At 40.5% G+C, this 14,651-nt stretch overlaps 1 protein-coding gene across 5 annotated transcripts in view; it reads left to right on the top strand.

Annotated features, from left to right (window-relative positions):
* Window positions 1-14,386, top strand: part of gata3 (GATA binding protein 3) — a 28,881-nt gene extending 14,495 nt beyond the window's left edge. For 3 of the 5 annotated variants that reach the window (XM_048610222.1, XM_020515215.2, XM_020515213.2), the window contains 3 exons: window positions 1,355-1,500; window positions 4,304-4,429; window positions 12,080-14,386. In XM_048610222.1, coding sequence (XP_048466179.1) covers window positions 1,355-1,500; window positions 4,304-4,429; window positions 12,080-12,379 — 572 coding nt within the window. In that variant the 3' untranslated portion in view covers window positions 12,380-14,386. The remainder of the gene's footprint in view (window positions 1-1,354; window positions 1,501-4,303; window positions 4,430-12,079) is intronic. The other 2 variants (XM_020515216.2, XM_020515214.2) reach the window with 1 other exon arrangement.
* The last annotated feature ends 265 nt before the right edge of the window (window positions 14,387-14,651 follow it).

Raw genomic sequence — 14,651 nt, 5'->3', positions numbered from 1 at the left:
TTTTACGACTATTTCTTGTGCATTATGGAATCTGCCAAGGTCTTTAAATTACTCATTTACTTATCTATTGGCCCTCTAATAAACAACGAACATTAAGGTTTAGAAATAAACCTTTCGCGAGCGTTTACAAATAGTTTTAACGAGATATCCTGAGCTACAAGCTAAAGACTCCACTCAGCCTAATGTAATTTTGGGCTTATTGCATTGCAAATATTTGCCTAAAAAGTGAGTTAGAATCAGCTCTTCCGTACTTTGATGTCCACTGTGGCGCCCGGCACATTATGTAGAAATTAAATAAAGGATCATTTTAAAAGAGCAATGAAAAGTACTAACCGTCAGACTTAATACTAAAACATTTCACAAGGACCTTTATAATGCGATGTGTCCAACGATAAACAAAAACAAAAGGCCCTGCCTCTTACACTAGGGGAAAGCAACCGTGAGGATACCATGAGATAGCAGAAAGCAGGAAGATTTCAGTTGTACCAAATTGGGTTACAGAGGTGGCTTTGAAAAAGGGGCTATTCCACTTTTGACTTTCAATATTATAACATAATCTTTTAAATTTTACAAACGCAATAATCGAAACCAATCGCTATGTCTCTCTAACTGTGTGATGAAAACTGTCCAACTTTATTATCCATACAAGCAAAGTAAACCATATATAAACTTCCTAACAATATGCTTACTATGTATTTATAGTATATACAACTAAAGAAAGATTTAGACATAGTACTTAGGCAGTTGTTGATGCTGTTGTAAAGGGATGTACAGGTATACAATGATATGGGTTATATACTTGGAAGTTATAGCTGCACACTTCTGAAAACAGACACTTACATCTCTGCACGTACACTGTAAGCTAGAATTGCTGACTAGGCAACATTTTCACATGCACTAATTTTAGCACAAAATACCTGAACAAACGCACACACTTCACGTGTGTATATTTACTTAACAAATATCTGCCTACACCTAGAAACTGGGGATGTTAATTAGTCAAAAAAACTAACTTAGTCAAAAGGACGAAAACAAACACATACCTTTTTGCTTTTCGCTATTTTTTTTCCCACCAAGAAACGCACAAAAAGGTTAAAACATTCATGAATGTGGAGCTCTCACATGCCCAAGAACGGTACCTATTATTCATGTTTTATTTACTAAGTAGAAAGGCAATTAGCCACATCTGGATTTCCAATTAGCCACATGTGGCTAGTGATTTAATCCAATGGACAGCATTGCTGTAAAGTGACATAAATACAGCATGCATTCCCAGCCGTATTAAACAAACAAAGCAAACATCATCTCATCATCTGTGGTGTGTTAGAGTGACTGGCTTGTGATTTTGTTTTAGAAGGTCGAGAATGCGTGAACTGTGGAGCCACCTCTACCCCCCTGTGGAGGAGGGACGGCACTGGGCACTATCTGTGTAATGCTTGCGGTCTGTACCACAAAATGAACGGCCAGAACCGACCTCTCATCAAACCCAAGAGGAGACTGGTGCGTAGCAGGGGATCGAATGATCAAACAGCAGCTTTTCATTTCCTGATCTAGAGTAAAATGTTTCTTTTGGGGTGGGGGGGGGGGTGGTGGTAGGTCGGGTTGGGGGGTGTGTGTTGCGGAAATTGACACGATACCTCGAGTACTGCAACCAGTTCTTCAAATGTTTTGAAAGGAAAGGCGGCTGTGAAAGCGCGCGGGTATTTCTAGTTATGTTTCTGACACCCTGAAAGAAGACAGAATATTCACCTCCTTCTTGTCAACATCACACACTTTTTGCACGCATTCCCTTCCCTCTCCACCCCCACCCCTTCACGACACACATTTTTAATTCCCAGACGCTTTAATTCATGACTGAACACGTTTCAAATTCGAAAGCAAATGAAATTGAAGTAATTTTATTTCAAATGAAATCCAACTTAAGTCTTAGTCAGTAACACGTCCCGCGACGTGACATTTTTAATCTGACTTCCTGAACAGTTCATAGAGAATGCGCTCATCGGTTTTTCGTTGACAATGTTGTTGGCCTTTTGTTTCAATCCACGTCACCTAATAGGAGCCACCAAAAGAACCTCTTTGATACACTTCACAACGCACCCAGACTTGATCATCTGACATGACTTCCAGTTAGATATTTTCTAATTTACCTGTTCAGAGATATTATGACACAGCTCAGGTGGGACTTGAACACTGAACTTCCTAGCTCAGTGGCAAGGATAGCACTACTGCGCCTCAGCCCTGCTCGCTAGGTTTTTTTTTTAACATTAATCTGTTCAGAGATATGACACAAACTCCGGCCTCCTGGTTCAGTGCTGAGGACACTACCACTCTGCCCTTTCCGCTGGCCTCCAGCGGGGAGGGGTATTGCTGACACCTAAGCCAAAGAGGCAGGCTGGAAACGGTGAGAGATTTGCCATCAATTTTCCTTCCAACCTGCCTCACAGAAGTCACGAGATGGCCTGAAATCGCTTTCAAATGGGCCCCCTCTCCTATTGCTGCAGTAACCAAAAAAAATTGTGCATTATAATTAACTGCTAATCAGTCAGCATGTATTTAATGTTGCATCAATTCTATCCCTTTGTTCAGACCATTCCCGCTCCCAGGGCAATCTTTTGTCCTCTTGTGAAAATGTTGATTGTAATGACTGAGCCCCTAATGGAATTCCAATCTTTCACTGCCTCGTTAGGATAGGAAAACTTTCTAGGGAGGGAAATGTTTGCAGTGCACTTATTTGGCAACAGGTCGCCCCTTTCTTTACTCTCTTCCCAACCTCCCCCCCCCACCCCGCGCCGTCCGCATCCTATCCCTGATCTCTTAATGTAAAAAGCTGACTTCCTATGCTAAGGCGGCCGGATATCTGCCGGCCTGAGATAACTGCTTTCCACAACAATATCACTTCCCGACCTCAAAACACAAAGGTGTTTGAACAAGAAATCAGGAGGTTTGGGGGTTTGAAATGGGGGGTGGGGTGGGGAGGTTGGGGCTGTTTTTTTTAAAAAATGGAATGATTAAAGTTTGGTGCAGGGAGTTTCGGGTGTCTGTCTAAACAGGATCAGCTTGAAGTTTATGTCATCAGCAAAGCAATATGTCGCACTTTCTTACTGGAGACTAGTGGGTCTGTGTAATTATTACAATAACATGTATCAAGACGTTTTCATCACTGGCGTCTTCTGAATTGTAAAACTCTGTTTTTGTGTCTTCTGAATTTTGTCTGCTCCTTCTTTTGTATTAAAAATAAGTGGATCTGTGCATGTCCTAAAAAATACACTTTGCATTCGGCTGCTGGGAAAATGAAATCGAGATTGATAGCAGAAAACGCTGGGTCCCAGTAAGAGAGCTCTATTGCCAATAAGGCATAGACCACACCCCGGTTATTAGAAAGGTACAAGAATTTCACCCCCTAACCTCCGAGCCTAAGTTCACTCCCTGGAGCTCCCTCCCGAAAGAGACACTCCTGCCTAAACCTGCCCAAACATTTCAGAAAAATAGGCATTGTCCTTTTATATAAGGCAGTTTCATTTCTTAAAGACAATGACTGGCTAGCCAAACCACGCAGGGATTGCGTAGACCTCGTTCATTCCAAACGCCTCAGCTGAACTAAGTGGTTCAGGTATAAATTTTAAGTTCAGTGTCGATTTAAAAGAATAACATGGCAGTCTTGTTTCTATATTTTTAAAAAATGGAATGGAGTGCACACACACACAAAATGTAGCATTTACAAATCTTTTAAGTTCAGTCCTTGCCTTGCAATTGTTTCATGATTTGTGGAACGTTTGACAGGCCCCGCTTAATAAGTTTCTGTTCAGTTGCCTGGATGTTACTCATCCATTTCAGGGGTTTGTAAGAGCATCAAAGCCACTAATATTTGTGCAGATTTCGTTTTGGATGGGTTTAGGCTTCACTGAGCAGATCCTTATCCATCCATTTACCTGGTGGGGTGTAGTGAGGTTGTGTCTGCATTTCCAAGACAGTCAGAAACAAAAGGTGCCCCATTTAAGCCGTAAATTTAGAATGTTAAAAATACATCATAATTTTAAAAAATCCATTTGTATTGAGCCTTTAGTGACCCCCGCGGCATTATGCGGCAAACGTAGTGTTACTAGGTAGGAAACACAATTAAATATTTTACGTAGGCTTTAGGAAAATATTTTTTTCAGCGCGGGATCTATAAAGAAATGGCTTGAAGAACAACGTTGTTTATTTACTAAATGGGTTGCACTCACACCTTTGAGGATTTGATTGTATGGGGAGATTTTGTGTGTGTTTTTTTTAAGAAAAGACCCTTTGTGTTTTGTTATTGCAGTCTGCGGCCAGACGGGCAGGGACGTCCTGTGCTAACTGTCAGACTACGACCACCACATTGTGGAGACGGAATGCCAATGGAGACCCGGTCTGCAACGCCTGTGGACTCTACTATAAGCTCCACAACGTGAGTGCAAACAAGCACCCCCTGACCAACCAGGGAGGTGGGATCACCGTCTGTCCCTTACCCCTGGCAACTTTCCACCATTGGAGAAACTCAGCAGGCCTGGCAGCATCTTTGGAAAGAAAACAGAGTTAACGTTTCGAGCCCAGTGACCCTTCATAGCCTTTGAATGTTCTAAACAAGGGTCACTGAACTCCAAACGCTAACTCTATTTTCTCTCCACAGATGCTGCCACACCTGCTGAGTTTTTCCAGCATCCGACTTTTACCTACCAATTAATTGTTTTTTGGAGGGCTTGGGTTTCAACTGACCAATATACTGGAAATGCTGATACTGGGCACAGAAGGGATGGAGCGATTAGCCTCTTCCTTAGTAAAAGAAAAACTTCCAATGCTGAAAATCTGAAAGACAGAAATTGCTGGAGGAACTCAGCGGATCTGGCAGCATAGGTGTAAAGAGAAACAGAGTTAATGTTTGGGGTCAGGTGACCCTTATTGGGAAATGGAGTGACCGCCAGGCTAACAATCAATTAACCCTTAAGGTGCATCAGTTCTAAGAAGGATCCCAAATGTTAGATAACAGGGTACAGAGCTGGATGAACACAGCAGGCCAAGCGGCATCAGAGGAGTAGGAAGGCTGACGTTTCGGGCCTAGACCCTTCTTCAGGAAAAAGTTAAAAATGTTAACTATGTTTCTCTCTACACAGATAATGCCAAACCTGCTGGATGTCTTTCAGCAATGTCTGTTTTTGGTCTCGTTCTGTGCCTATTCATTCTGCTATAAGTACCTGTAATTCTAAATACAAAGACATGTAGCCAATTATTACGGAGATTAAAATGGTGTGGTAAAATACTACCGGATGCTGGAGATTAGAAAAAAAAAGCGAATATCTCAGCAAGGCCGGCAGCATCTGTGGAATGGAGGAGAGAAAGTGGACTTTTCAGATTCATGATCTGTACCCAGGTCTGGAAAACATGGAGATGTGACAGATTTTAGGCGGTTGCAGAGGCAGCGAGAGGGTAAACTGTAGAAGGGATTGAAGAAAAGGATGGTGGGTGGGAGGCCGAATGAGACAAGAAATTTTAAAAAAAAAACAAGGAGGCGGATTTCCAGCGAAAGATTACCGCGATTGAATGAAGCTTCTGATTAAAGTCAAGCTGCAGTTTATTGGAATGACTGTGTTGTGGGGCTTGACGTGAGGTTGGTTGTGAAACTGACGCTAGTCACAGTTATATTGGTACGAATTAAACAAAAAAAAAAGTCAGAAATTGCTGGAAAACTCAGCAGGTCTGTGGAGTGGGAAAGCAGAGTTAACATTTTGGGTTTTTGGAACCTTCTTGAGTTCTGAGGAAGGGTCACCGGACCCGAAACGTTAACTCTGTTTTCTCCTTCACAGATGCTGCCAGACCTGCTGAGCTTTTCCAGCAACTTTGTTTTTGTTCTTCTTCGGAACAGACCGTTTAAAACAAAACCTGTGTCATGAATTCCAAAACATTGACTTCTCCTTTCCTCCAGATGCTGCTTGGCATGCTGTGTTTTTCCAGCCTCCTGTTTGTCTACCTTGGACTCCAGCATCTGCAGTTTTTTTTAATGTAACAAAACTCTAGCGTAAACACTGCAAATGAGAACCAATCCTTGGAATAACAGGTTTCCGAGAGAGAGAGATTAGGAAGAAATTAACTGCCGGCCCACTGCATTTGGGCGCAGCTATCCCGCAGTATGCCCGCAAAAGGAAAATTGTAAGGAACAAAATTGGAATCTAACAGGTGATTAAAAAGTGCAGATTGGTGAGGCCAGAAATAAAATGATAATGGACATTTTGAAAGATTTGAAAGGTAAAGGAGTGGGAAAACTGAGCTGTTGGACAAAATGAATATGCAGTCTCTCATACAGACTGCTGTGGATGTCACAAAAAAAAAGCAAATTCAAAAACACCCTAAGTTTCGTTTTGACGTGGACATTCGTTGAAAGACGCGAGCGAGAGAGAAAACGTATGACATCAGAAAACCTGCAGTAAATACATCACTTAAACCTATTAAAATATAAATTAATCAGGGAGGCGCCGGGGAGGAAGGGTTGGTAGAAAAGTAAAATACAGAAACTATGCGGGTTAACGATGTGGAATAAATCCAGCCAGTCAAAGTAGGTGAGCGATGCTAAACCTGAGATTGAAGGCAATTCAGTTGTAAATGAGCTGGGACTGAAGGGCCGCACCAGTGTAATTGACTTGAATTGGTTCACGTGTTAATATATGTGTCGAACACTTTTAATCTAATTCTACGGAGTGAAGGTTGACAAAAGGGCGAAACCATGAGTGCACGGTTTAAATTGGAAGCGATACCTTTTTGATTGTGTTACTCGTGAAATATGAGCAGGTTTGTTCTGCCGGGGAGGTGGGAATGTGCGGGAGAGACCACCTCTGTTGTCAGTTTATTGGGGAGGATTTAAGGGCCTGTAGTAATTGTCACGTGAACGGCGCCAGTCTAATTTAATCAATTAATCCTTACGGTGCATCAGCTTGGACAGACTTCATCTGGTGTGCATTTCTCTGGCAGCTGCCAATAAACTTTAGCCCACAGGCTTTTCAGTCATGTTTGTTGATTTAGGCTCTGCCCCTCTCTGTCCAGTCTTATTATTAGCAAGTTTACAAGAATGTCGCAAAGTATTACACTAGAAAAAAGATAATGACTAGCCTCCAGTTACTCATTTATGAGAGAGTTCAAGCAATTGCATGGGCCCTTGCATCTCTGCTGATCTTTAATGTATTTGACAGTATGTTTAAGCAGGTATAGCACACATAACGTAACTGACCATTTGCAGGTAAACAATTTCTATTAAACAAACTATTGTTTGCCCTCCAACAGTATGCAGTGACAATAGGTTTAAGGGGCAAAGAGTAGGTTGGTGGTCCCTAATGTCTTTATTAAATCATTGTGTGATGTGCTCGGTAACTACATTTATTCTCCATTATTTACCTTTGTGTTGTGAAATATAGCCTTGATAATGCCTCATTAAGCCATTGTACCACATACCCCATTGTCTATGTTATGCTGTGTGGTCTGTTCTAGGGGCAACCTACTATTTTTTGAATTAAATTGTAATAAGTTTTCATTAGCATAAAGCCTCCATTACAAAATTAGGAGGTCAATAAAATGTTGCACTATGTCATGATGCAACAGTTCAGTTTGCAAATAAAAATTGTTGGCTATAGTTTTAGTTGTAGTTCAACAAGTTTGAGAGTTATTGTTATAACAAGTAGATGGAGCAGGTAGAGACTGATTTTCTGTACATGAATATGCATTTTGTTCAAGGAGCACATTTACTCAATTGCTGACTTGAGTTAAAATACATAGAACCTATGAGCATTAAATGAGGAAAAAAAGTTATGATCTAACATTGAATTAGGGAGGCTCAGTACAGATTTGACAGCTAGAAGTGAACTCAGTAGGAGCAGACATAATGCCTGGGCAACATCACCTATCTAGGTGACAAGAGTGAATGAAGAGGACATGGTCTGCAGAGGATTGGGAAAATAATAATGAAGAAAGACAAGGGTGAATGGTAATATCAATTTGACCAAAGCAAAAAGAAATAAAATCACCAACATTGTTTTTAAAAAAAACTCCATGATTTCTTATGATTAATAACATTCCTTTTAAGTCAATCAAAGGCACATGTTGAAATGCATCCGTGCCCTAGTAATGTATTCACTGTGCTGTTGGGGAAAAATAACATATATGTTCACATGTATTCTAGGCAGCTTAAAGCACTTCACAGAAGGAGGAATTCATTTGAAACAAAAACATGTTATCATGTGTGCATTTACTTTGATCTGCCCCACAGATCCATTAGACATTTTTCTTAGTTTGATCACTGTAATAAAATAAACTTAAGCAGTGTGTCAGAATTTTAAATATGTAAAATCTTTGTTTATACTATAATAGCTATTTTTGGTCACATTTAGGTAAGGTTTAACCATTGTTATTTGGGCTGATTTGATAGATTACTTCCCACTTATAAGGTTCGTTAGAGATTTCACTGTGTGCTTCTCAGTCTGATCATTGTGGCAATCCTCCAGGTTGCAGCTCTTCATATTGTGCTTAGGGAAGGAGTGATGAGGTCCAACCAAAAGTTTATCAGTAACCACTTTAGAAGGCTGTAAGGTGCAAACCACAAGCTGAAAGTTTATTCTCTGCTGGCACTGTGGAGGACCTATTTTAGAAAAATGAACACTGAAAGTAGACAGAGATAGTAGGAACTGCAGATGCTGGAGAATCTGAGATAACAAGGTGTAGAGCTGGATGAACACAGCAGGCCAAGCAGCATCAGAGGAGCAGGAAGGCTTCAGAAATGAAGAAGGGTCTAGGCCCGAAACGTCAGCCTTTCTGCTCCTCTGTTGCTGCTTGGCCTGCTGTGTTCATCCAGCTCTACACCTTGTTATCACTGAAAGTAGACAGCTGCTTTGCCCAGTCAATGAAGGCGCACACCTGAAACTAAGAATGAAGTTGGGAGCCATGGGATGCCATTTCACAATACTCATTGAAGAAGATTTTATGCTGGGGAAGGGAGAAATGGATTAGACCAAATTGATAGCAAAATTAATGGACTCAGGGATTGGGGGAACCAGTTTAAGATGGGAACAGCTTGGGCTTTCTTTATCCGAGATGTTAAGTGAGAACTTTGAGAAAAGTTTCAGTTGGCCTGAGGTGTCAGTGAAGTCCATTCTCTGACCTTAATAAGGAACATTCCACATTGATTGGTCCTTATTTTCTTTGCTAACTAACTGGCTGAGAAGGTGTTGTAGTCAGAAGGGCTGGGGTGGGGAGGAATAAAGATGGTATGTTTACCCATTGGCTCACATGCAAACAGTTCAAATACACTGAAAGCTGAAGCTTGTTTCAAAACAATAGCTTAATGTGTCCAGCAAGCAGAGAGAAATATGTGCATTTGATGATGACTTTCTGTTTCTTAGCAATAGGTAGTTGTGTTTTTTTTCCAGGAAGTGGTGTGGTTAAAGCCATGGGACTGTGCTTAGTTAGCAGGTTTCAATGAGGACAGTTTTTGGGTTGCTGAAGCTGGGTTCTGCAGCCCTGGACTGGGGAGAGGGAAAATATCAGCAAAGATTCTGGCTTGTAATCACCACTCCAAAGCCCCCCAACCGCCTACAACAGGACAGTGCACGTGTTTTAGCATTAGTGAACTCAGGATTTGGTGATATTACAGTGAAATAGATGGCAACTAACTGAAGCCCACTTATAGGCATCAGCTCGGATACCAGAAGTTGTAGAGAACTCACACCCAGCAAGAACAGATACCTTTAAGGAAAATGAATACGTTTTGGAAGTTAAGAATCAACTCTGGTTGGCTGAATGGACTTCATTGAGCTTATTTTCTCTTAATCATAACTTTCAATCTGCAACAGGGATTTACACAATCTACTCAGCAATTTATTTACTTAGTTTGTCAAAACAAAAGTTGAAATTAGAATGCTTTGAAGACTCAATTGTAAACTTAACAACTTTTGCTGTTTTAGCCATTTAACAAACAGTCACCTAGTGTATAGTGTAATGTTGCAGTGTGTAGTGTGTGATGTTTGACAGCTATGCTGGTTATAATGCAACAGAACTGCAGACATGCCCTAGGGTGTGAAGGAAAAAAAGTGTTCTAAGAGGGAGTGCTGGAAGGAGTGTTGAGATCAGCAGTTTGACCAATCTATTTGGTTGACCAGGTGTGATCACAGTGCCTACATACATTCAATTCTGCATCAGCAATTTATACTTTTTAAGTAAAGAAAATGAAACTATTTAAAGTAATTAAAAATAAACCAAAAATTGAAATAAGTTTTGAGGGTGATGATTCTGTTTTAAGTGTTAAGTTGTTTGCCTTGGTTGACGGGTCAATCATGAGAAGGCATAGTTTTAGAGTAAGGGCCACAGGATTCAGAGGAGATTTCGGGAAACAAAACTCTTTCACTCAGCAGCTGATGGGAATCTGGAATGCACTGCCTGGGAATGTAGTGGAGGCAGGAAACCATACAACTTTTAAGAAATATTTGGATGACTACTTCAAATATTATAACATTCAAGGATATGGGACAAGTGGAGGAAATTGAGATTAGTGCACTTTTAACGGTAGTTCTGTCGGCATAGACTTGATGGAGCAATGGGCCTTTTCTGCACTGTATGAATCTATGAATCTATAAGTGCACAATATGCATCGTGAGGTTTTAATAAACAGAGTTTAATTAGCATTTAGAATAGTTACAGACCATTCGGCCCCACTGTTTCTGTGCTGACTCATTTCACTCCCACCAAACAATCTATAACTAGGGCCTGATTGCAAAACAATAGGCTCTTTCACTGATACTTTGTGGCAGTCTTCATGCAAAGACTTCAATTTGTTAATTTTCTGCATTTGCCTATTCTGCTTGTCAGGACAAGTTTGGAAAAAAAAGGGAAGGCAACAGTTGATTGTGTTTTAGCAAATAAGTGTTCTGTGCATTTCTTTTTGGTGCTGCACCAGAGTTATCAAGGGAAGTGTTTAAAATGTAAAATCATTTCCTGATATTTAACTGCAAAAAGTTTATTGTTTTCGACTGAATGCTGTAAATTTTCTTAAAGTCTGAAGCTCATCTGCCTGAAAATTGGCACTGCAATTCCCTGCAGTGTGATGTCTTGAAGGTGTTAGCTTCCATATAAAACTTGATTGACAGCTGTTGAAGTTACTAAAGAATCTGAAGACTCAAATTATGTAATGAAATTGCCAATGAAAATGAGTTAGATAGCACTCACAAAGACTTGAAAACATTCCTTTTCTCCTATTCATTTATCATATCGCTTTCCACACAGCATGAAAGAAACTGATAGACAAAAATAAGAAACACCTCCGGTTTAGAGAGTAAACATTTTTGTTTTGATTGCAAATAGTAAGGGATTTTTTTTTTGAAGCTCCTTGTTCATATGTATAATACATAGATATATTATTGAAAACATACTGTCACAAACAAAATTCAGCAAACTGTGCTTGCTTTGTTGTGGCATGTATGTAAATATGTAACACTTTAGTTGACAAAGAGATTACATACTGTTCAGTTCCAAGTCCCAAGTATAGTGTGTTAGCTCATCTTAACCAGGATAGCACTGGGGCTGCTGGAATTAGCCTGAGAGATCTGGTGTTGGGGAGGGAAAAAGGAAGATTTCGTGCTTTTACTTCTCATTCTATTTGAACATACGAATTATGAGCAGGAATAGGCCACTGATTATACCTGTCTAACTATTAGGATCATAGCTGATCGGGCAATTCCACATTCCTGCCTGCCCCGATAGCCTTTCACCCTCTTGCTTGTCCAGCTGAAGTGAAAAGTGCTGGAAAGTGCTCTGCGCTAGTGTGTGAGTTTGTTTCTGTATCTGTGCGTGCTGGCTGAGAGCAGGATTGTGTTTAGCCTTCAATGGTTAGACAGGCTGCACAACCCTCTCAGCCTAGACCTGCACATGAAGGCTAGCTTCTTTCTAGGGAGACAAAATTGCTGCTGGTCACCTGGTGTTGTTCCTCGGCACAAGGCAGCGCTTAAAAGAGAGGAAATCGTAGGTTTTGGGAGGAGTGGAGCAGAAAAGAGAGAAAATATGATAAAATATCTCCTTTCTTCATCTGTAGATTAACCGACCACTGACCATGAAGAAGGAAGGAATCCAGACCCGGAATAGGAAAATGTCCAGTAAATCTAAGAAGAGCAAAAAGACCAACGACGGTCTGGATGAGTTTTCAAAGAGCCTCATGGACAAGGCCAGTTCTTTCAGCCCCGCAGCCCTCACAAGACATGTGTCGCCGATCCATCATATTCCACCCTTCAGCCACTCGGGTCACATGCTGACGACACCGACACCGATGCATCCACCTTCCAGCCTGTCCTTTGGACCTCACCATCCCTCTAGTATGGTCACTGCGATGGGCTAGAGGTCTCCCATTCAAAGCTTGGGGACTAGGGCTGCAGAGCAAGCATGCTTTGCACTAACATTTTCCAAATGAAACAAAAAAACAAAACGAGCACCGTCCACCCAATTTCAGATGTCAGGAAGCCTCTGAGACTGGACGACCGCACACAATACTTCTGTTAGTCAGCTTCGTTCAGATAAGGGGTTTCCCAAACATCACCTGTAAGGAGCGCATTATGCTGTGTATGTATTGCTCCACCACTGACTCCTCAACCACCATTTGTGAATACGTCATTGTAGACTCATCACCTGTTTATTTGTAAGACAGGATCTTGTGCTGTGAAATATAATTTTAAACAAGCTACCACCCAACTTCCCTCCCTTTATCCTCCATCTCCAATCTTGCAAATACCTGTAAAATATACAATGATGAATGGGTCAACTGTGAGACTGCGTGGGGGTTCTGTTTGTACCCTGATCAGCCCTGGATGGTTGAGGACCCTCGAACCAAGAGGGAGATGAATAGAGTTTGAAGAGGAGACAGCAAACTGACAGAAGAGAGCCAGGCTACTCCTCTCTGCTCGTAAAACTGCCGAAAACAAACTCCCAGATCTACTGCCTCACACCAGCGGAAGTTGTTTGATGCATTACCTTGTAGACAGACCATTTATCTGGCTTTAGCCTCCACATAGGAAGTACTATCAGTTGCAGGCAATCAGTGTTATACACGGATATTGCCAATGAGGACTGTGGACAGCTATTGTCCTTGACTGAAATGCATTGTGAACAAGTTCCTGTAACTGTTGTTTGTATGTAAGTAATTCAGACTACCAGAAGATGATGTAGAAGAATTATTTCATTACACGCTATACAGACTGAATGGTTGTATACATTTAACAGAATTATTATTGCTAGTGGAAAAAAAAAGACTGCTACAGTTTTGTTCGATAATTTTCTTTCTTTAAAAAAAATAAACTAGATTTAATTTTGTTGATCTAATGCGGTTCTGCTTGAGAGGGTTTTTTAATTTTGTTTTGGGTTGCTAATGTTTGGATGGTTTCCTGGCACCACAGCGTCTGTTTTTGCTTGTCCCTCTCACCACAATATTTCTGCTTTTGTGGGTGTACAGGAAATATAAAAATTGCATGTTAGCACTATTGGCTTCATAGCCTGAGGCCTAGTGACAAAATACTGTGGTTCTGGTAATGTGTACCTCCTGTGATCTTCAGGTCTTGCTCTAAGGGTTTCTGTAGCTTTGAGAGTCAAGTACTGTAACTGTTGTCTCCTTAACTTCACATAAAACATTAAAATAATTATAAAAAAAAAACTTCAGCTCCATGTGCAACTTTTAACTGCTACAGACTTTTTTTTTCAAAAGAGATGTGAATAAAACATTTACAGCTTCTAAAGTCTATTTACAAGCCCTTTCTTAAAAGGTTAAAAAAAAGTCTCTTTTGCTTTCAACTTGTCCAATCTTTTCTACCTCAACCACATGAAGTTAATAAAGGACTAAATAACTGTAAAAACTCATTAAATTCAGCACATCTGGGAGTTAACAAGCAAGTTATGGTCAGTCCTGTTAACAGTGCAGTGCCAGTAAACCACCCAAAAACACTGATGGTGCTGTGCACCCTTATCCATGGTGCAAAGCGTACATATTATGTAATAACCACTTGTGCATCTTTTTAGTGGCTGATTTTAAACATATCATCCATTAAACATTTAATTTTCCTTTATTTTTTGTTGTAAAATAATTCCTGTCTTGTTCTTATAGTTTTCAAGGTACTGACAAAGCCAAAAAGGATGTGCAATATGACATAGAAAACTGGCGGCGTAGACAAATGTGACAGGTTCTAAGTTATTTGTACATTATGCAGTACCTTTCAGATGTGGAGCTTTAAGGATACAGTATTTCTCTTTTTTTTCTAGTAAAGTAAGTTATTGGTGAATAGATATTACCTGACCTGTTCCTATCTCTTGTAAAGAATGGAATACTATGCTACTTGTATTAATAAATGAACAAAGTGTATCAGTTTGAATCTAGTGTCTTATGTGGTGACCTGGCCTTTCAAGTTCAAAGCTCTGCAGTTTGAGCTGGATAAAATCTGTGAATTATCCATGAAGAGTGGGTAGGTCATACATTTGAGTTTGAGTTACGTGCCATTGTTTCAGTCGAGGGACAGAAAGCTGGCTTGTCATATGTGAACAGGTATATATTTGCAAGTGTGTTTGTGTGTTTTAAAATATGCATGTTGCACTCTGTCTCTATACCACTTACAGTATTGATTCTCAAA

This window comes from Rhincodon typus, chromosome 22, assembly GCF_021869965.1.
Source record: "Rhincodon typus isolate 14 chromosome 22, sRhiTyp1.1, whole genome shotgun sequence".
Classification (NCBI taxonomy): domain Eukaryota; kingdom Metazoa; phylum Chordata; class Chondrichthyes; order Orectolobiformes; family Rhincodontidae; genus Rhincodon; species Rhincodon typus.
The sequence above is the reverse complement of the archived record's forward strand: the minus strand, read 5'-3'. Positions and strand labels throughout refer to the sequence as shown.